We start from the raw sequence: 23,233 nt of genomic DNA on the forward strand, positions 1-23,233 counted from the left end.
TTATTATTATTATTATTATTATTATTATTATTATTATTATTAGGCAGCACAGATGGTGCAGTGGGTAGCACTGCTGCTTCACAGCAAGGAGGTCCTGGGTTTGAATCCCCGTCTGCCGGGGCCTCGCTGTGTGGAGTTTGCATGTTCTCCCCGTGTTTGCGTGGGTTTCCTCCGGGTACTGCGGTTTCCTCCCACAGTCCAAAGACATGCAGGTTAGGCTGATTGGAGAGTCTAAATTGCCCATAGGTATGAGTGTGTGAGTGAATGGTGTGTGTGCCCTGCGATGGACTGGCGACCTGTCCAGGGTGTATTCCTGCCTTTTGCCCAATGTATGCTGGGATAGGTTCCAGCCCCCCTGTGACCCTGTTCAGGATAAGTGGGTTAGGATAATGAATGAATACTATTACTATTATTATTATTATTATTATTATTATTATTATTATTATTATTATTTTATTTATTTAAAAAAAACATCTGATGCACTTGTTCTCTTTAATATGGTGAAAAATATCTGAATGCCCTACCAGCAATAGGACTGAATAGCAGAATGTTCACCCCAAATGAAAGGTATGAATATGAGATAGTATCCATAAGCTGTGATCACATCATATTATTGTGGTTTCAGTGCTTTTCATGCAGTGTGTTCTTTAGTTTCTTATCTAGCATATCTGTGTGGCTTTTTAACTCTTTTGAAGAACTCAACTTTTATGCTGAAACTATAGGCCTATGTGAGTTCAAGAATGCAGTATGGTTATTGATAAAATATAGCACCCACCAGATTTACTCAAACCCCTGCAAGCCAACATATTTAATGAAAGAGAGAAGTACGGAGAAAACATTTTACGTCAATGTTTAAACCTCTAGACCACAGAACTGCATTACAGCTGCAACAGCTGTCCAAATTTGTGAAAAAAGGATTAGCTGCTCCAGTTGTAATGCCGTCGTCCAAGCACAGCAACTGACCCTGTGTTTTCCCGCTCAAAACCCTTGCTCAAACCACCAACAACTATATTGAAGGAATTGACATTATTATCTTTGGAGTTTATATTCATGAGGTTATAGGCTACATGAGAAATACTCAATACCTCAATACAGAATTATGGAAATGTACAACTTAATTATAGTTTTGCATACGTGTTCTATCACAACAATTATTGGATTATATTGAAATCTATTTTTCTACAGTCTATGGTTGAAATAAGAAATCTAACAATCTTCTGATTCAAGATCAGAAGACATGAACCATAGAGTTCAGCGACTTCAACGCATACAGCTGGTATACATGCTCCTCCTTCTCCCTCAGGTTCAAAGCTATGACGTTGTAGTCTCACTAGATTTTTTTGTTGCTCACATACGGAAAAGACACAGAGAAAGAAATGGCGATGTTTGGCGGCTTAGATTCTGCACTGAAAAAGAAAGGCTTAGCAGATAGCGAAAGGGACTTGTCAGAATTTGTCTGTCCTGTCTGTTTGGAGATATTTGACCGCCCTGTGACAACACAATGTGGGCACACGTGAGTATTAATTAATATGACGTACGGTGTAGTTAGTTGTCTATCATCGTGGTTATAAGCAATATTGGTGATAATTCAACGAACTACTGTGCATGCAAGATGTGAGTATCTTCAGTGTTGTTTTGAGTTTTCTTCGATTTTCTTTGCCAGCTGTATTAGCCAAACCAGCTAGCCAGCCAGCTATCTAGGTAAATAAGCGTCGTTAGCACGCTATAGCTAAACTGTTAAATACAAACACCCCCAGAAAAGTACAGTGAATACTGTTTGTATTGTTATACTAACGACTACAAGTTTATATGGTTGAGATACCTTGCTAAGCTAACAAGCTAATTCCTCAGTGTTTTTACTTTCAGTTTTGTTTACGTTCGGATCAAGCTAAGGTAGAGACGGGACTGTGGGAATTGTAGTTTTACAATGTATTTCCCAAAGTCACTGAAATTTATATAAGACTACATGTTCAATGGCTCTCAGAAATGTAGTATTTCTAAAGGGGATTGGGAGTACGGATGAAATTCAAGGCTTGTGTGCTTCTGTGCTTCTCATAGCTGTCTGATCATAGAAGGCGAGATATTATTGCTTCTTCGAGGCAATCCGGTTGAGGAAAAAGCTAGTCTAGTTGTTGAAACTCTGATCTGTTCATTTGCGTGAACAACTGAAGGCAGTTAAAAGGGTGCGGTTTTATTTGAAAGGGAAATAATCAGTTAAGTAATAAAATAAAAAATACTATACCACTATATCCTATGTTTACATCACACCAGGGGCCTATTCCACAAAACAGGAAACTGAGTTAGCTGGATAACTGCACAGAGTATCCATTAACTCCATGAACAGTAATCTGTGGTCTACTGATTTTGCCTATTGCAACTGAGCCTGCCAATAGGACCTGCCAATGCACTTTGGGATTATTTTATAGGTTCCACTACAGCAGACAAGCTCAGAAAAGTGTTGTAAAGTATTTCAACCGAAAGCCAATATGTAAATGACACAGGTCTGTTATATTGTTACACTAGTAGTTTTGCAATAAGAATAATACAACAATAATTATTGCCCTTAATCCTGTTCCTTTATTCACATGTTAAAATATGCCTAACTGGGAGGAATTTGCTGCTGCTGTGCTTTTTGCTTTGAGACCATTTGAGATAAACTGCGTTGTCTGTTCTTAATTGTGATTTGGGCAGCATTCCCCTATCAAAGTAATCAATCAATACATAGTCCTACATTGACAGCAGATGAGCATAATACTAATAAACCAGAAACCATCTGGCATGTACTGTAGTCTACCTCTGCAATGTCCTGAGTGGGCCTAGTCTACAGCTTGATGAGCAGCCTGTGTGGTTGCGGCGGGGTGCTGCTGCGTCTGGTATTTCTCTGAGCAGGTTCTGCCAGATCTGCCTGCAGGAATGTCTGCGTCCTCAGAAACCAGTCTGCGCTGTGTGCCGGGCCACCCTGGGGAAGTGGGCCCAAGCCTTGGAGCTGGAGACGCTCATTCACAACACAGTGGGGGCCTGCAAGGGCTGCCGTGCTGAGGTGAGACACGTTCTGCAGCCCGGGGCTTACACTGGCCCTGGATGACTGCAGCTGACTGCTCCCTGTAAACCACAAACAGCCCCAGAACTGGGACGGAAACTAGGAGAGACTGATTTGGTATTTATTTTAGTTTTGTTGAGGATGACACTTATTTTGGTTTCTTGTGCAAGTGCTCCATTCTCCTGTGAGTGCCTCTGGATCTAGCAGTTCTCTTCTCCTGTTATTTTTGGAAGGAAACGGAACTGAATAAACAACCGTGTTTCCAATTGTTTCCAATTCCATATTAAGATGAAATTAAATTAAAGATGAAATTAAATGATCATACTGCAGGCCTTCTCTCCCTAGGTTTTGTAGCCCTGGCATAGGTGCTTTCTGCCATACCGACTGAAGCGTACACCTTTGACCTGTGTGACAGGTTTATGGTCGATGACCATGACTATGGCAATGCAACAGTACTGCTAAGACTGAGGCATAGTGCTACGCGTACCCCACATACCTTAATTGTTGTCTTTCTGTGATTTACATTGTGTATCGGTATTTTTCGTTGGCTAGGTAAGCAGTGTTTGGATAGTTAAGTTTGGTCACCTTTGCTTTGTTGTTTGTTTGTTTATTTGTTTGTTTAAAATAAAAAAAATAAAAAAAAATTCAAATAGGCCCTGGTTCTTATCTTTGTTGTACAGGTAGCAGTTGAAATTGTACTTCCCTCTAGGGTCTTTCAGCGCACTTATCCCTGGTTATGGGTATGCACTTTGTTGTACGTCGCTCTGCCAAATGCCATTAATGTAATGTAATGTAACATACCGTCTGCTCCGCTTGAGTGACTGCCTCTGTTGCAGCTTGAAAGCATGGTGTTCAAGATGGACTGAAAGTGACTGAGCTCTGTGCTTTGACTTTGACAGATGTGTTTGTCCCTGATGCGAAGCCACACGGCAGGCTGCTCCAAGTATCAGGAGTACATTGATGAAGGGGTGAAAACAACTGCCAGATCCCAGCCCCCTGTCATCAGGTGAGAGCCAACTGAAAGGGTGTGCTGCGCTCCCATAATGCCCTACTCTCTGCCGGCTGTGTCAAAAAATGTTGTATATATTTTTGTATATTTTTTATTATTTCATAATTATCAATGTGTATAACAGCACACCCAGACATACAATACGTGACAACTATAATATTACACTGCATCTACATCTTCTATTTAACATAATTTCATATGTAATTTTGAGCAATAAATTGCATCTTCACATTGTAGCACTCACACACCAGCTCAGTGGTTTATAGAGCCCTCTCCTTTCTTCCCCCTCCGGTCCAGCTCAGTGCCAAACCGCTTCACCTTCTCCTGCCCCTACTGCAACTTCCAGAACCTGGACCAGGACGGGCTGGTTGAGCACTGTACATCACTGCACGCAAGAGACGCTCGCCAAGTGGTGAGCAGCTATCCCAAACAGCCGCAGCCCAGCGAGCCTTAGCAATGGCTAGCTTAGCTCATTACCAGAGGCCAGGTGCAGACGAAAACCATCTCTGATATCCGTTTCGCATTGTCCGTGCCAAGATGCGTCAGGCTGGAGACGGCCTCCTCCAGTGCAGATGGGTCTGCTCGGCCTGCTTCCTCTCGCACTGTCCGGCAGGACATATTGGGCCTTTGCGGTATGTAAAATGCTGGCACGCGTTGCAGTCAGTGCAGCCAGCTGAAATAAAATGGAAAACTTGACAATGAGCCAGTCCATGCAGGGGCATTCAAAATTATCCATGCGTGGACAACCTGACATCTTGAGCTTGTTATATTTTTTGCAAAACGCAGTCAGCTCAGTGATGGCGATTCATTTTGTGCAAAGTTTAGTCAAACAAGCATGTGGCGTGTTGACCTGATGGATGTGTAAAAGACCTCCCCAGTGATGTCACCCCCTGGTTAGCGACCGCCACTGGCTGCCCGTTATGGCTCGCATCAGATTTAAAACTATGGTGCATACATGCGTACGTCCAAACCCCAATCGGACCGTATACCTCTCTGCCAGACCTCTCCATTCCGCTACTTCTGGACGCCTGGCATCTCCCCCTCGTCACACCTGCACTTCTCGGTCACGACTGCTGTCTGTTCTGACCCCACAGTGGTAGAATTACCTTCCTGTAGACGTCAGAACAGCAGAGTCTTTGGCCACTTTCAAGCGCAGACTGAAAACTCACCTCTTTAGGCTGCACCTTCCCTACCTCACTGCTATTATTAGCCATGTATATTCTATTATCTATAGAATTACACTTATGTACTCTTCAAGGGTACACGTTTTATCTATGTCATCGCTCTAAGACTTGGAACTGTACTTTTCTCTGGGGTCGTCAGCACACTTGTCCCTGGTTCTCATTTGCACGTTATTATGAACAAACTATGTGCTTGTTTACGAAGGCAATACTATCACTATTGTGTCTTTACCACCTGGAAAGCGAGGGAACCGTTTGTGTGCATACTTTCTCACAGTTGGGCAGACTTGTCCCACATCATGTCAACCTGGCCAGTCTCATAGTACCATGACAAGTGAGGCTGCCTCTAAGTCTGTAGCTGGGAAAAAAAGAAGAAAGAAATATGAAAGTGAAGTGCCTTATACAAACAGACACTCACAGCAGTGTGCATAATGGAGGGGAGCAATCTTCCTGTTCATAAATCACTCTGCATTAGAGCAGCTGCTCAATCACAGACAACTGCTTGCCAAGAAGCTGAAAGACTGACTTCTGTGCTGCAACATCTGAGCTGTGCAAATTCAGTATTACAGCAGGGAAAAAATGATGCCAAAGTGTTGTAGGCACATGCTTCTGAGTGCTGCAGTTTGATTGGTAGAAGGCTGAGTTTGGTGTGGGGGTGTTCCTCAGAGTTATCAGGACCTTGTTCCCTTGTGTGTTCTGAAGGTTTGTCCAATCTGTGCCTCAATGCCCTGGGGAGACCCCAACTACCGCAGCACTGATTTCTTCCAACACCTGAAGATCAGACATACCTTCTCTTATGATACTTATGTGGTATGTAATAGAAGAATAACTTTTGTATCTCTGCATAGAATTGAAATGAACTAAGGTGTGTTTGTGTGTGTGTGTGTGTGTGTGTGTGTTTGTGTGTGTGTGTGTGTGTGTGTGTGTGTGTGTGTGTGTGTGTGTGTGTGGGTGTGGGTGTGGGTGGGTGGGTGTGGTGGAGCTGAGCCTGACCTGCAAGCCTCTGCAAATCACTACAGTACAAGCTTCTGTTGTGACTTTAAAAGATGCACACTATATGATTGCTGTGCGGGTGTTAGGTGGAATGCATTATGCTTTGTTTCACTGTATGTTGAGCTAAGTTTTTCCTTTTTCTTTTTTACATTTGAGTTGCAGATTGAAATCATGTGTGAATTTCATGGTTTGGTGTTTTTCCTGCAGCTGGTCCTTAAGACTACGAGACTGCAGGCTGGCAATGTCAGTGTCAGCGGATGTTGCCCGTTTGGTGCAGTAAAGGTGTATAATCAGTCCAGTATCTCTGGGGATGGAACTTGGCAAATGGGGACTTTGATCACTGGCTCTACACTACATTGTATGTACGCAAGGCTTCTTCATGGAGTTGCCATAAAGTCAAATGCCACATTTAAATATTATGACCATAGAAAACCAGTGATGGCATGTGGTTATGCCACTGCCAAAATGCCAGAATACATTTTCTAATATGAGGCTCTGGCTCTGGCTCATAAAATGTCTTTCTATTTCTGCTGTCTCTCATGCCCACTCACCTCCTTTTCCCTCTTCCCACCTCACTCCCACCCTCTTTCTTCCTGCGCTGGTCTGGCTCTAGGATTATGCCACAGATGAACAGACCATGATCCAGGAGGCTCTGCAGCGCTCGCTGATGGATAACTGAACTGACCACTGGGGGGTGCTGTTCAGGCTCCTCCCAAACCAAGAATCATGGGTGGTCGCTGCCAGAGACCCTGGGCAGCAGAGTAATCGGCAGCACCTCTGTGGCAGCACTTTCAATATGTCCAGAAGACACAGAATACTCCATTACATCCAGCTGCTCTTAAAACATCTACTCAATGCTCAGTGTAGTGAAAACAGTTGAAGGTTTGAACTATTTATGTCAACAACTCAACTTTTTCTGTTGCTTTTTAATAATTGACACTTTAAGGCTGTCACAAGTGAAATTATGTTTGTTCTAGCTGTTGAACAATATTTTGACATATATTTTAATCTATTAAGCTTCCAAACAAGTATGGCAATATCCAGGGGATCTTATGTTGCACCACAATGTAGTAACATAACCCTAATTTAAAAGGTACACAGCAATGAAAATCCACTAGGTGGCCCCATTTACTTGAAAAATCTGTTGCTTTTTGATTCTTTGAAAATTGTTTTTCTGAATATCATTATCAGCTGCTTCCGCACTTAGTCATGGGGGATTATATGTTTTTTCCCCCCTTTTTTCTTCTTACCCTGGGCTGTAGCTGTTGTGGTTGTGTCAGAGAGCAAAAGTCAATTGTCACCATCAGGTTTATGTAAGCTACCTACATTCTCCCTTTGGAGTCCATTGCTGACAATTCTGGTGTACAGGTAGCACCATTGCAATAGTAAAGAAAATAGACTTCTGCTCTATATCTCACAATACATTATTCACTTCATTCAAGGTGGAGTAGTCTAAAAACCATGTCCTTCATTTGTCCCACGCAGTCCCAGGAAGGCCTTAGTACTTGTTTGTTGCCACGGTTTAATAGTTCATAGATGTTCATTTAGTATTTCTCTTGCAGAGAGTGTTGGAAAAGCTTAGATATCAGGTGTCAAAATGGGAAGAAATGGTACTAAAAATAATCACTGAAATCAACTGGCATCCCTAGAGTTCTGTGTTTATCATTACGTTACCAGATGGGGGCAGTGTTGCTCCATCTGTCCTTTCTCACTGCCTCTATCACTGCCTTTGTCTCGGCCGACAACAGACCCTGTCTCTCTGTTGAGTCACCCCCGTAGAGCGGTGAACTACGCAGTCATTTTAAGATCAATTGTCATTGTGCATCTCATGTTCGTCCTAGTACATAAACCTGATAAGGGTTTTTCCTGAGTGATGTGGCTTTCATTAGTCAAAAGAAAGAGGCTTTGTGCTGTGGGCATTTAGAGTTTCAATGCCTTACGGCACCATTTCTGAGTATGGTATGTGCGTCTACTCGAGAGGACGTATGGTACATGACCCACTCTGGCGTGGGGACACACACCACTACTTGGAAGTACTCTTGTGATAAAATGCTGTGCAATTGAATTGGTTGTCTGGAGGCAATAGGATTGGCGTGGTTTTATCTGTCCTCCCAGGTCCTGTTGCTCATTTTGATGTGCTAGGTCCTCAAAGGGATTTTTTCATTTGTTTTTTCAAATGCCTTTTCTTTGTCCATATTATTTTATTCACTCCATATTTATGTCATTCTGTATGCTAAAATACTCCTGCAGAGACCATGGCTGAAGTGGTGCCATGTTGTTGGTGCAATTGACGGAAGGTGGTAGGAGTCTAACAGACTAACAGTGTCTGACCGCATGATGTCCATGCTTTCTCCAGTTCACAGGGAGAGTTTAGTTTATAATAATCCCTGTTTTATTATTTTGTTTTCAGTTACAGTTCAATGTGAGACAGGACCTTTCAATTCTGTCTGTTGTCTTTGTGTAATCTTACTAGTGTTTAGAATGTGGGAAAATAAAGTCCTCAGCAACCAACAAAAAAGGTATTAAAATCTTTTCTTTTGATTAGTGGGTTTGTTTGTGTTAACCCTGGAAGAGCATGGTCTTTGCACCATCACAAGTTACGCTTGCCTTAAATATCACAATGGCAAATTGTATACTCTAATCACTGTACAAGTGGCATTGATAAAGAACTTAAATGTGGTTTGTGCACATTGTATTTTCTATTAGAATTTGTTTTTCAATTAAAAACCTTTTTTATGTGTGACTATTGTCTTGGTCGTGCTCAATACAGATACTCAACTTTGCAGTGACCAATGCAACAACACCTCTGTGGTAATCCAGTCTTTCCGTATGCAGCACTGTGCAAAACTGAGGCACATGTAAAACAAGCGAAGAGGCTTTCAAAAACAATTCAATGAACGGTTTATTAATATTGAATAAAGAAGAAATTCTTCAACTTTGAAACCGCATCAGTTATCTTGGGTACACTGTCCTGCAGTTTTATAAAAACATAAGCTGATGGGTTGTTCCCAAACTTTGGCTGTCTCACTTGCTTCTGGGTCTCCAGCTAATCGCAGACAATCTCCATCAAGCTGTTATCTGCAAAGTGGTTATTACTTAACACGTTACTTTATTCAATGTTCTTTAACAAATAAAACTAATAACATTGTATTGTTTCGGAAAATTAATGTTTGTGAATCTCAAATTTGCTCTTTCTACTGACAAGATAATGTAGAAAAAATCTAGCAAAAACATCAAAGACCCAATTTCTCCAAAATATATCTAGGTTGCCTAAGACTTCTGCACAGTACCGTATGCTAGTCAATATCAAGTGTGTTAGCTGTGTGGTTTCGTCTCCTTCTCGCTGCTCCCCCTCCCTGTTTTCTTTCTCTCCTGTCATGCCTGATGTCCAAAGGAGTTAAATCCTGATAAATTAATGCTGTTTAATTATTTAAACACTGAACCCTGAAATCAAAGTGAGTGATTTATATCTGGATGTGAGATGTGTGGGGGCAGAAATAACAGTGAGGGCACTGATGGATGACTGGGGGAGGGGGGGTAGTGGGGGTGTGTGGGTGTGTGGGTGGCGTGCAGTTCAGCTTACAGTACCAGCCCAAACATGCCCCCTCACGTCCCCCACAATGCAACTGTGTTGAATGTCCCTTGCCATGCTCAGTTCCAGTGTGCCAGTGCTTAGAGTTGATGCGACCAGTGCAATGGGAATTATGAAACAATGATCACAGCATGTATTTGATCATGAGTATACAGTATTGAATACAGAATGTAAATGTTCTGGTGTCTATCATTGTGAACGTAATTTAGAGACCATGCTACCATATTCTGTTTTCTGAATGAAACGGGGATGTGTTAAGAGAATGGATGTAAACTTTACATCCCAATTGCTAATCCTTCGGTGTTACTGCTTATGGAGTACTGTGTTTCTAGCCCAAATCATGGGTGATGTTTATAAATGCAGTAGCACAATGAAACGCTATCTTAGGGGAGAAAGCAAGTCTGCCATCAGGGCATTGATGCTTTCCTTAGAGTACCATTTTGACATCCTTGTTTACTGATTTTCATTCATGTAATTACTTAAATCATATACTGTAATTATATCATGAAGCTACTAAACTTGACGCCTACAAACAAAAACACACTTTCCCTCTTTGTTTCGTGTCCTGTTTCATTTTGCTTCTGGCAGATCGAGAAGTTTGCTAGAAAAGAGCTAACGAGACACTCAAGCCCTTCTAGGCAGGAAGGAAGAGGTCCTTAGAAACATGGTAGCTGTTTCTCTGGTGCTGGCTGTGCAGGGGAGGCGGGTGATGGGGGAAAGAAATGAAAAAGGGAAGAGAACACATTGAATAAAAATTTAATAAAGATGAGTGCATGGTTTCTTTGATGAGAGAATTAGAAAGTGTGTTGAGTCTCGGGGCTGTGTAGAGGCAGCAATTACCGCTACACGTCCCTCTGGGCGTTCGGAACAGGAAAGAGGAGTAGTTTTGTTCAGAAGTGTGTCGCAGCATCACTTTACACAGATACGTACTTCCACCCACTTTCCTTTGTTTTACTCTCCTGTGGAAAGTCACGGGGGGATCACTACTTGTCGGGACCGGATAGGGAGGTGAGTATGCTTTTTGTGAAGCATTCACCTCTGTAAACATGACCTGATAAGAGTTCAACTGGATCAGCTGCTCAGGGCACTTTGCTGATCTGTCCCCAGATCTAATCGACGGAAATGTGTGGCCCGTTTGCTGAAAGAATGTTACAGGAGCCATACTGGGCAGAACTGGGGCTGAACCTGTGATGGGACTGGTGCACAACTTTGATCAGTGGCTGGCTTTTAATCTGATTGAGTGTGAGTCCAACAATCCTGAGCATTGCAGTGTGATGGGGCATGGTTTACTGAATGATAATGTTTTCTGTGTCTCTTTAGTCACCAAAGATAAGACTTGCTCTGTAGGCATCAAGTTTGTTAGGCTCCGTAAGTTTCCATCCACAACATTTGAGAGGAAAGAGGAAGAAAAAATAGCTAAAACAATCTTCCGATGTACTGCTCATGTCTCCTGCTGTGAAATCTAGTCTACTAGACCTCTGTTCATTAGGGGTGGTTGTTCTAGTATCTGCTGAAACCTAACCTCACCCAAGTCTATCATGTGGTCACAGTGGGTTGAGGAGAGATTCCTGGGTACAGGGGAAGCCAAAGTTAAACCGCCCTATGGGAAAGGTGCCGGCAATTCTGTCACTTCTATCTACTGTATATCTGTCTCTGTGCCTGGAAAGTTCGGCCAGACTGGATAGGAGGGAGGGATTTATTTTTTTTGCTGAGGGAAGTGTCAGCTTCATGGCAGAACACTGGGGGTTTGTTTGCTGCAGATTCCTCAAAGTCAGGAGAAACAGGAAGCCCCGGAATCCTGCCACAGCCCCGCCAACGCACGGCAGGTTAATCCTCCTCCATGTTTGAATGCAAATTGCCAATGGGCATCCCCGACTTCAAGACTGATTCTACACCGGCTCCTCTTCCGCTCCTAAATTCCCCGTGTCCGACCCCCCACCTTCCTTGTCTCTGAGCCTGAGAGGGATGTTCTCTAGTCTTTGATTTTCATAACGCCTCAAACCAACCTGGCATCAGATCAGCTCCCGAAACTTGCCGTGCAAAGCTGTTCGTGCTGTGCAGCCGCCTCACACATTTACCGTCCCGTGTTCAGCGCTCAACCATTTCAAGCGGCGATTGTTAACCCTGGCAGCTGTTAATAAGTGGCAGAGGCTCAGTGTTCCTGTCCTACAGTACCTGTGCATGACATAGGATCTGATGTGATTTTAGGAGCTGTGTGTCCAAGTTTGAACACCACTATAAGTAAAGGGACGATCACCATTACCAAGCTGCTGGTTTGAAAACATAGCATTACTGTTATTGTTTGAAGTGGATATCTGATCCTTGCGGTAGGTTTTAGCTTCTCAGTCATGACTGGGAATGAAAACTCAGGGGATGTCTGGAGGCTCTGGGCTTGGCGGAAGGATGATCTCGTTGATTGTAATTGCAGCCTTGACCATATTGTCATGCCTTGTTTTGGCAGACAAAGGCCGCTGGCGACATGTTCGTCTCTGCGGCAGGGAATTTTTTGGTGCCAGGAAGCAGTTTACCAAAAAGGAAAGGGATAGAGAGGGTGGGGGGGGAGTAGGAGGGGGAGGTGGAGTGGTAGTCAGCTGAAATGTAAAAAGTCTGTGTGGTTTTGGTGAACTAAAAGGCCTGGCCATGTACAACAGTGGGGGATGGTTGCTTTGGAGTATAACTGCCACACCTTCCTCTCTATAGGAGCAGTAGGATGTGGGACATTGACTTGGGAGAAATCTCCCACTGCACTGAAGCGTCTTTTTCTTTTTGCCTGCAGTCTGATGTTTTGTGGTCTTAAACATCCTTGGCTGTCCCATCTGAATCAACCCACAGACCTTTTGGCAAATGATTTAAACTTTTAGTAATATGTGATAATTATGTATAATTTTTTTAATGTTCAGGGACTTTTATGGACCTTTTTGAATCATTGTGATCCATGGTAGAAGTTTATATTAATTGACCACATGTATATTTAGTTTATGTGAGAATGGAGTATTTAAACATTCCCTCATGTCAATTCTTCAGTTCTTTCTGTGGAGGCCCTCTTGGTGAAATTCTGTTACTCGATTCTTATTTGTGTTTCCACAGTCTTTCTGAAGACTGATTAAATTGGCAGTTCATAAAGGCCATTAGATTGCTGTTTCCTGGGTGTGAAACACTGGCTTTTGGAAAGAAGCGTCATTTTTGAAAACTTGTTGATCACTATGACCCTAGGAAAGTGTATAGAATCACTGGAGCGGCAGAAATTTCCCCCCTGGGAAAATAAAAAATAAAGTAAAAACACAAATTTGATTATCAGGGGCATTGCTAATCATAATTTTATTTATTTATATGAAAATCCGCCCGCCCCCCCTCTACTAATATTTGAAAATGTAGTCTTCTGAAGCAAGCAGAGGAAGAGAACTAGGGTCCCCAGAGTGGGGTCTTGTGTGTGTTGTGATGTGTGAGTGTGCGTTTCTGAAGGGTGGGGGTGCATCACTGTGGAATACGAGGCCAACTCAGGGGAGAGGAGCTAAATTTTCTAAAAAGCCCCCCCGCCTCCCCCACCCCCATAGAATTATTAAAATGGTGGTGTATGGAAGAGGCCCAGTGCAGCGAGGCTCAGGGCTATTATTCTCCCATTAATTTTTCCATTTGAAATCAAGCCTCACAGGGAAGATGAAGAGGAGGGGGCTGAAGGGGGCTGCAACTGCTTTAATGTCCAACAGGGGAGGCAATTTCGCTTTCAAAAAAGCATCTAATTATGCAGAGGCTGCCTCTGCACTCCCCCTACCTCAGCCAGGCCCAGGGGGAAGCTCTGCTTGTATTAAATCTTAGTTTGAATCCAATTCCCCCCTTCGGTTACCGCCACTGCTGGAAGTGCTGCTGTTAATTAGGAACTATCAATGTTCCAGAACAACTATTGCACATTTTAATTTGTACTTTTATGCTAAACCTTTGGTTTACAGGTACACACAGAGATTTTCTATGTTGAAAGAAAAGTATTTGAAACCCAGAACAGTGTCATTTGGTGGATTTGTGAACTAGCCTGTGTTGGCATGGCTTGTGAATGCAGTAAACAAAGTACCTAGATTGTTTCAGGACTGATAAATAAACAAAACCTGGCTGAGGGTGAAGACTATGCTGCCGACTGGTGGATGAACGCTATTCTATACTGACTGGGGTGAATACTACGCTACTAACTGGGGGTGAATGCAATGCTAATGACTGGATGGAACAAATTGTTCAGTATTGTAATAAAGCCCAATCTCCACCAAAAACGAATTTGTCTAAATGGTAAGTGGTAAATGGTTAGCATTTGTATAGCGCCTTTATCCAAAGCGCTGTACAATTGAAGCTTCTCATTCACCCATTCACGCACACACTCGCGGCGATTGGCTGCCATGCAAGGTAGAAATTCATGGTGTTTTGAATTGATGTAATCCTAAAGGAAGAAGCTGTTATTATGCTAACTAGTTATCTCAAAGGAAAAAGTGTGAACATGTGATTTTCATACCTTTTCACGCCTTTAACAAACTGAAATTTAAGCAATAGAGATGTAGTCTTCCCTCGCTTGTGATAGCATTGCTAATCCAACTCTACCGTAAATCAGAATTGACGTGATCAATTTTCTGAATCCATTTTTGGAAACCGACTCAGTAATGTTTATCAGAAAAGCGTTTCTTAGTAAACAAAAGTGTCCTTTGTTATTCATTCAGTACCCTGCTCCCCTTCCTCAAGCCTTTATTCAAACTTGATGGGAACTGAGGTCTTTGGCAACCTCGTGATGGCTATCTTAGACATAGGCCCTCTTCCTCTGCTGGACCCCTTCTTTTCTTTGCTATTTACTCATGTGCTGGACCATTCAGAATGCCTTGGGGAGGAAGTTGCTTTGAAAAGCTTTGAGAAAATACAGTGCAATAAGTAACCAGCCTTCTCACATCTCTATTTTCTGCTCCCTGCACCCCCCTACCGCATTTTAAAATTCAAATCACCAGTTTCCTCCTGCTTTTATTCTTTGAAAATTGCCAGAGTTAGCTGATCTGTCAATCTCTTGACGTCTCTGTCTAATTCCAGCAATACACCTCCAACCCTTGCAGCTCAATTATTAACTGCCAGGTACTGAATCAAAGTGCTGACGGGTCGGCCAGTGACAGCTGATTTAAAAGACAATAGCGCTGTCCCCACTACTTAACTTGTCAAGGTAGTCAGAGCGTTTTTCTTTTAACTTAACACATCCCCCCTAATCGCCTGTACAAGAACAATTATTGAACTCATCACTGAAGCAATTAGGAATGGATTACTCTCTATAAAATGACTAAAATTAGTATTAACATATTATTACTATTAACATATACAAATGTTGTATTGTTCTACTGTTTTTCGGTATCATGCTCAGGGTTGACTGATTTCAAATCCTCAAGCCTAAATGCTGTAGATTGTCCACGTAAACCATGGCCTCAAGGTTTCTCATTGCAAATTACCCCAAAATGACTACAAACTGCCAACTGCCTTTTTATATGAAACTAGTCAGGAAATATACCAATTTATGTTCAGGAAGGAAATATTTTCCAGAACTTCAGTTTGCAATGTCTGGTGTAACCTGCCACTTTGAGGAGAAAAAAGGTAAAAATATATATTTTTTTAAATGTAACGTTGCAAAATCAGCAATGATTTGAATGATAACTGTAATTTCTACTTTGCAGTTTGATTAGTTTGTTCTTTTGATCACATTTAAGTGCAACGGTTATGCACAGACATGACTAACATGACTCCTTCCCTTCTTAGGTTAATCAGGTGCTGCAGGTGTGGCATTCAGGCAGTGCACCTGGGCACTGATGGAGCACTCAGTGCTGAATTTCTGTGGGGATATCCATGGTTAAATGTAGCTGTTACATTTATAGTTGGAAAAATAGATTTTTTCCCCCCACTGGTCCATTGCTGTGTAAATAGATGTTATGTTGTCTATTGACGTACAAACCAAGGCAATGCGTACACTGTTATTTACCTGTAAACACACCTGGTTGTTCTCGCACATAGCTTATCTGGCCAATATGTGCAGTTCTAATTTGTGCAATTCCATGCATCATAGTTTTCTCTAGGCTTAATGGTTGTTACAGGAAGCGCTTTCATTCAGAATGGGTCAAAATATCTGATTACTCTAAACTTCTCAGTATACAGAATAACAATATGGCCAAGTTAATATTCTATATTTATAAATAAATATAAATATTCTATAAATATTTTATTCTAGACTTTTATATTTACATACATATATATTTGTGTATTTGTGTATGTTTGTATAAAAGAACACATTTGAGATTTCCAAATATTCATTTTCCAAAAGAGACATGTTTGTATTTAATTTAAAAAAAGTAACATATTACTGTAAGCAATTGACTACATTTTACATGAAGAACTGTGGCAAGTTCTCCAACATGCTTGGAACAACCTCCCTGCTGATTGTCTTATAGAACTGCAAGACAGCGTTGGCTCTCAGAGAAGTCATGCAGTTTTAACGCCGAAGGGTGGTCACAAAAAATCTTGTTTTGATTCAGTTTTTAACTATTTTGCCAAATTAGTAAAATGTAATTTAAGATGTATAGTACGTTTATTTAGGACCTTTCATTGAATTCTTTGAAAGAATCTTATCTGTACAGAGTGTTATACAGGTGCCTAAGACTTTTCCACTGTACTGTATGTCCTAATGCATATTCGTACTGTTACATACAACTGCTACTGCAGGTGTATTAAAAGTTTCCTCCCTCCCCCCTCCCCCCCTCCCTGGCAGAACTGCGGTATGAGAGGGTACACACGTAGTTGACAGCGCCGCTGTCTCACGAGGCGTAGCAAATAAATAGTCAAATCCTTCCCAATTATTAACCGCCCCCACAGCTTCCCATTTACACTAGAGCATCTCTTCCTCCCTCCATTTCCTGTGTTTTGTGTGGCAGGCAGGACCGCCGCTCGTGCTGCGGCCCTCCGGAATGGGCAGCCCCGGCTGAACTGTCAATCTCCCCGTGTCCTCTGTCTAATTCCAGGAATACACCTCTGGCCCCGCGGCTCAATAATTAACCACCGGGAATCAAAGTGCTGACGGGCCCAAGGGTGCCTGTGGGGGGCAGTGGTCCTTTGGCATGACAATGACATCAGTGACCAGCCCTCCTTGGTGGTGCCATTGCAGGCTGGCTTTTTTTTTGGGGGGGGGGGGGGTCTTCCATGAAGGAGACTTCCATGAATTGCTCTTTGATGAGTTCACTTATCTCGTCTTTAGGAACGAGGGCTTTCACCTCGGTAACAGCACCCAGATAAACATTAACAGCCTGTCTGTCTGCGAAGCACGAGGGGGCTTCCTCAACAAAACAGGACATAAAAAAAGAGGTACGGTTTTCTCTGCCTGGGAGCACCTCTCTTTTTTTCTATCTATCTATATATGTGTATCATCAGCAAATTCCTGCCTTTATGTTGCTTTTATGACCCTGTTCTTCCTCTCCTCTGCATCCTTTCTCAGAAGCTGTCCCTTTTGTCCCTTCCCCCTTCGCCGCCTGTGCATTTTTGCCATTCCTTACGTAACTTGCTTCTAAGGGAAGGACAAACAAGGGACATTTTTTTGACTTTGAAGTTCCTAAAATCATTGCAGCAAAATTCCCAATGGCTGTTTAAGAAAAATGAAGGGGGAAGGTAAAGCAGTAACAATGTACATGTTATGGTGGGAGGTGGAGAAATAACATGTGTTTGGATGACACTGCAGCCATGCAAATAGACTGTTGTCCAGCTGAATGTTATATGCTTACATAAAATATCTTTCATATGGTTGCCCTCTGTCGGTTTGCATAGAAACTGGCATTGTGGGAAATGAGAAGAGGGGGCTTTGTCGAAGTCACGCACCTGAAGAGGCATCAGATAACTGATCAGATAGCTGCGGCATGCTGATATACTGTACGTGCATGTCTGGTCATTTGTTTTAGCGGTGAATGGTGGGTCACAGGTAAGACACAAGTCAGTCTTTTCTGTATGGTTTTATCATTAGAAGGAAATAAGGGATGGGGAATTGAAATCTAATTAATCGGCCTGTGGCCTCATTGATCTGTGATCATTCCAAATGAGATGTCCTTTCTATCTTTTACTTTCTCTTTTCCCTTCTCTCCATCACTATTCTCTCTCTCTCACTTTATGTTGTCACCCGGGCATATCCCCTCTTTTTCCCTTCCCTTTGAATTATTAACTCCCTGCTCTGAGGACTGAATGGCTTTTGCTGAGTGGCCAGATGATGGATCCGGCTTCACATTGCAGCCGTTTAGGAAGTCCGTCCATTCGGGGGGATTACATAGCCTGTCCACGCCAATCCCCCAGAGCTGGCCTCCAGACACACACATGCACGCACACACACACACACACACACAGGCACACACACACACACACGCACACCCACACACACATACACTCTCACACACACACACACACACACACACACACACACACTCTCTCACACACACAGACACATATGCACACCCACACACACACACACACACACACTCTCATACTCACGCACACCCACACACACACACACGCACTCTCATACACAGACACACACCCACACACACTCTCTCACACACACTCTCACACACACACACACACACCCACACACACTCTCTCACACACACAGACACACATGCACACCCACACACACACACACTCTCATACTCACACACACCCACACACACACACACACACGCACTCTCATACACAGACACACACACGCACACACATACACACACCCACATACACACACATGCACACACATGCACGCACTCACACACACACACACACACACACACACACACACACACACACACACTCTCACACACACAGACACACACACACTCTCCCACACACACACACACACCCACACACAATCTCACACTCACACACATACACTCTCTCACACACACAGACACACATGCACACACACCCACACACACACGCACTCTCATACACAGACACACATACACACACACACTCTGATACACACACACACCCTCCCACACACACCCACGCACTCTCACACACACACGGACACACTCTCTCACACACTCTCTCTCACACAGAAACACACACACACACACTCTCTCACACACAGACACACACACACACACACACTAATACTCACACACACCCACCCACCCACCCACACACACACACACACACACACTCTCATACACAGAAACACAAACACACACACTCTCATACACACACACCCACACACACCCACGCACTCTCTCACACACACACACCCACACACACCCACGCACTCTCACACACACACACAGACACATATGCACACACACACTCTCTCTCACACACACCCACGCACACACACACACACACACACACTCTTACACACTCTCTCTCTCACACACACACACACCCCCACACACACACACTCTCACACACCCACACACCCACACATACACCCACCCACATACAGACATGCGCACACACACACTCACTCCAACACACACTCCCACACACACATGCATGCACACCTACATGTATGCACACACATGCACACACACTTCCATATACAGCATCACCCATGATTCCAAATTGCAAATGCACTCATTCCCAAAGTAGGCTAGTACATGTTATCAAATCAAAAAAAACTTGGTGACATAGGAATTTAGAATTGAACTTATGGATTATATGACTGGCAACCCCTGAGTTTTGCTTGTCTGGTGTACAGACATGTGGATAAAACAACAGAATCTGTGTATTTGGGACAGGGGCCAGTCCTCTTGTTTAGATTTCTCGGCTGTTGAGGTTTTACAATACCCAGTACACAGTCTTAGCATTTGCTTACCTACAGAACAGGGTGGGGGGCAGGTGGGTGGTTACATCAGAGGGTGGTTGCATCAGCGATGTGTAAGTTCATTTGTAGCCTCACTTTGATTATAAATCAAATTATACCGTACTTAATAGGGTTTTCAGTTACAACAAGCCTATGAACGAGCTACAGTAGGCATCGCTTGAGCAGCTAGACCCAGATTATGTTTAGAAGGGCTCTCTGGAGAGTGCAGACCCAGGGGATCAAATTCCTTAGTGCAAGGACATTGGAGCTCTTGGTAGGATCTCAGGGTATATTTATCTGTTCTGGAGGTGAGATGTCTGAGGTCTGGAAATGTGCTGAGAGAGAGACGGATGAGAGCGAGGGAGAGAAAAGATGAGAGGAAGGAAAAGAGAGAGAGAGAAAGAGAGCGGGGAAAAAAGAAAGAAAGGCTCACGTGAATTCACCTCCGCGTGAATGGCGAGACCGTTTGAGGTCAGTAAATCTTGATCCTTAAGGTGAGGGGTCTGTGTAAAAACAGTTTACTTCACACCGGGAGGCCTGCACTGCCCAGTGTCACCAGTCCCATAGGATCTGCCTTTTCATCTGCACTCTTCTGTTCTTCATTAGTCCCTCTATACACACAGGACATGTACAAATACACACACCACACATGTAGGGTATATACTTATTACCTGTACTTGTTGTGAGTATGTACTTGTTACGAGGGTATGTACTTGTTCAATGATGTATGCGTGCACACATACACTTATAAAAATGCACACACAATATACAAGCATGCACTTATACGAACACACCCACACACGCACGCACACACATGCATACACACACACACGCACCCAAGCACACACACCCACCCTCTTAGAGACTAAACATTGTGGAACGCTCTGCCTGACAGGGACCTCCACCCACCAGGAAGGCTGCCCCCGCGCCTGGCTGGATCCTGCCGTGTCTCCTCTCTCTCCTCCCCAGCCCAACCTACTCCTGCTCAATAATTAACCCTGATAATAATAAATGATTCTGCTGACTGTGGTACACCAGAGAGGCCTTACAGCTGCCATGTATAGGAAGCTGCCCCTCTCTGACCACGGTGATGGAGAGCGTTCACTCTGACTCTGACTGATGGGCCGGTCTCCATTCTTGCACTGGCGGGGAGTGTAGGTGTGTAGGCGGCCAGATTGAAGAAGAAAGCGTTATCACTAGCGAAAGGGGGGATGAAGAACTTTCTCATGACCCACTTTAGCTGGGATCTCAGGAGCATTGCAAAGTTTACTTTCATAGGACATGAAGGCTGATGCTTTATTTGCTGCTCCAGCATTCCCAGATTTATTGTAGTCTCATATTCTTGGTTTACTTTGTAAATAAGGAGAAAACACCAGTTCTCTGGATAGATAAAATAGATAAAATGCCTCTACACTAATCTGCTGGCCTGAAAGACTCATGCACTATACTGCAGTAAATATTCTCCAGGCCCATTACACCAACTCATGAGTGACTTCTAAAGCGAGCGAGTAAGTGGCAAATGCCATTTTATTAAATCAGTTGCTTAAGGCACAAGCCTATAATGGCTTTTGATGGAAGGTCATTTTCTCTATTCCCCATTACTCTTCCCTTAAACATTATTTCACCAAGTTCACTGGTTAATACCCACACTCATTGACTATGAGTAGCTGAGTGGTCAAATTAATGGGTTAACCTTCATCTGCTTGTTTTTCTGTTTTTCTGGAAGAAAACAGGCAGTCATGTGCATTACGCATGCTTTTCACCTGCTCATCATGTGGACTTGTGCTGGTTCATTCAGAGGTACCTGTGAACTTCAGTAGGCCAGTAGGGACACACAGGCCATGATTGTGATGGGCTTCATGGATGGAATCCAGAGCAGAGGCGTCTGTTGATTTCAGAACCCCCCCCTCTTTAGCTGTAGGTATCGAATCATTAACCTGCTCCCCTCAATAAGATGTTCTGTTCGGGTGTCTAGTCTTTGTTCTGCCTGTCACCAACAGGAAGTGCGAGTTCCCCCTGTCGCAGCAGAGGGGTGGGGAGTGATGGGTCCCACAGCAGTCTGGGGGTCTGGGTGTACCATCTTTCTTTCTCCCTCTTTCTTTCTTCATAACCTTTTTATCTTCAGTTAGACGGGCACCGTGGTCATTGTTTTGGTTTGATTAGTATTGCTGCAAAGGCCAGGGTGTCATTTGGTGTGTAGCTGCAGGTATTCAGTGAAATAACAAATGTTCAGCTCTTACAGCCAAGGCTGACAACTTGCCATTTGTCTGGGAGGAAAAAATAATGAAATGAGTACTAATGGCGTGTTCACATATTCACCTAGAATCAGTGTTTGATTACTTTTGTGTCAAATTATGTGAACATATAAATATCAGGCTGTGGTCTGTGGCAGGAGGAGACAGAGTCTGCATCCCGGACCTAAAAGGCCACCGTTGTCAGAGGAATCTCTGTCTTAGATTCAAACAACAGTTGTCCATAACTTTGACTTAGAGATGTCTATATATACCGTATATAAATACATAGTAATTTTGCCCATTGCTGAACTTGTGTGAAGATAAATGATTTCATTGCGAGGCAACACTACACAAGACTGTATATATCGCCTTTAGAATGTGAGACTTATTTGCACTGGGACAGCTCTAGCTTATGTTTAGTGAATTAAATTAATTTCGTTTGATATAAATATTTCAGGGTAAGGGAGGTGTAAGCTTTTTGTGAGTGAATATAGTTGCCTTCTGGTAAATGGTGGAGTATAATGTAACTTTGCTATATATCACATGGATCACATTGTACCAGAAACTCTACTTAGCACTATTTTCAGACATTAATAAATGAATTATATACCATTGACACGTATGCATACATCCTCACAGCAACACACACATTCCTTCACACTCAAATGCACATGTAAAAACAACAGCTGTTTTTTTATCCAAACTTTGCATAATGTTTATGCTTTAATTTGCTGAAAAGGCAGTTGTAACATATGCTGAGGATTTCATTTGACTGTATATTGATATTTGCAGTATGCCTCTTGGGCAGGTATCTTTGTATATCCTGAATGGCTCCTCTTATGTGGAGGCTGTGATTGCGCTTCTCCGCTGTGCTTTGAAGGCAAGACATGCACATTCCTCCTTTTCCCTGCCGTCTTGAAGTCCTGCAGCTCAGAGTTGGTTAATGTATTAACCCACTGCTGCTAAACAATATTGCTGACTGGTGTGTAAACCAGTACTGATCAAAGGTATCATGTAGGGGGAAGAAGCTCCATTCAGCCTGCCCATTCAGCCTGTCCACTCCATCTTGACTCCCTGTTTAAAAGAGCTGACTTGGGTAGTCCGGAGCCCCTCCTTCCCACCCACTCCTTCTCTCCTTTCCATCCTCTTCTCATTTTTCATCATTGTTCCCCTCTTTTTTTTACCTTTTTTACCCCCTCATCTTGCTCTCCTGCCATCTTTGTCCACTCTCATCCGCTCTCCCTATCTTACCCTTTTTCCTTCTGATGTTTCACTCCATCTCCTTTTGGCCCTCTTGCCTCTTATCTCTCTTCTTCCTTTCTCTGTTTCTCCCTCCTCTCTCTCCCTCTCCCTCTCTC

At 43.2% G+C, this 23,233-nt stretch overlaps 1 protein-coding gene across 2 annotated transcripts; it reads left to right on the forward strand.

Annotated features, from left to right (window-relative positions):
- Positions 1 to 1,317: 1,317 nt before the first annotated feature.
- Positions 1,318 to 8,966, forward strand: rnf114 (ring finger protein 114). Of its 2 annotated transcripts, none has more exons than XM_061257530.1 (6): positions 1,318 to 1,513; positions 2,890 to 3,040; positions 3,940 to 4,046; positions 4,347 to 4,461; positions 5,933 to 6,040; positions 6,837 to 8,966. In XM_061257530.1, the coding sequence occupies exons 1-6, from the start codon at positions 1,377 to 1,379 to the stop codon at positions 6,900 to 6,902; spliced, it is 684 nt and encodes a 227-aa protein (XP_061113514.1). In that variant the 5' UTR covers positions 1,318 to 1,376; the 3' UTR covers positions 6,903 to 8,966. The 2 variants fall into 2 exon arrangements, with proteins under 2 accessions (XP_061113514.1, XP_061113515.1); XM_061257531.1 differs by having other exon boundaries at positions 1,371 to 1,614.
- Positions 8,967 to 23,233: the final 14,267 nt, after the last annotated feature.

The sequence above is a fragment of the Conger conger genome, chromosome 10 (genome assembly GCF_963514075.1).
Source record: "Conger conger chromosome 10, fConCon1.1, whole genome shotgun sequence".
Taxonomy (NCBI): domain Eukaryota; kingdom Metazoa; phylum Chordata; class Actinopteri; order Anguilliformes; family Congridae; genus Conger; species Conger conger.

Bases quoted from the DNA above. Each gene is read 5' to 3' on its own strand.
- rnf114 (XM_061257530.1), top strand. From the start codon at position 1,377: ATGGCGATGTTTGGCGGCTTAGATTCTGCACTGAAAAAGAAAGGCTTA. The intron at 4,047-4,346 runs GTGAGAGCCAAC...CCTCCGGTCCAG, and splicing joins TCCCAGCCCCCTGTCATCAG to CTCAGTGCCAAACCGCTTCA. The intron at 4,462-5,932 runs GTGAGCAGCTAT...TGTGTTCTGAAG, and splicing joins CAAGAGACGCTCGCCAAGTG to GTTTGTCCAATCTGTGCCTC.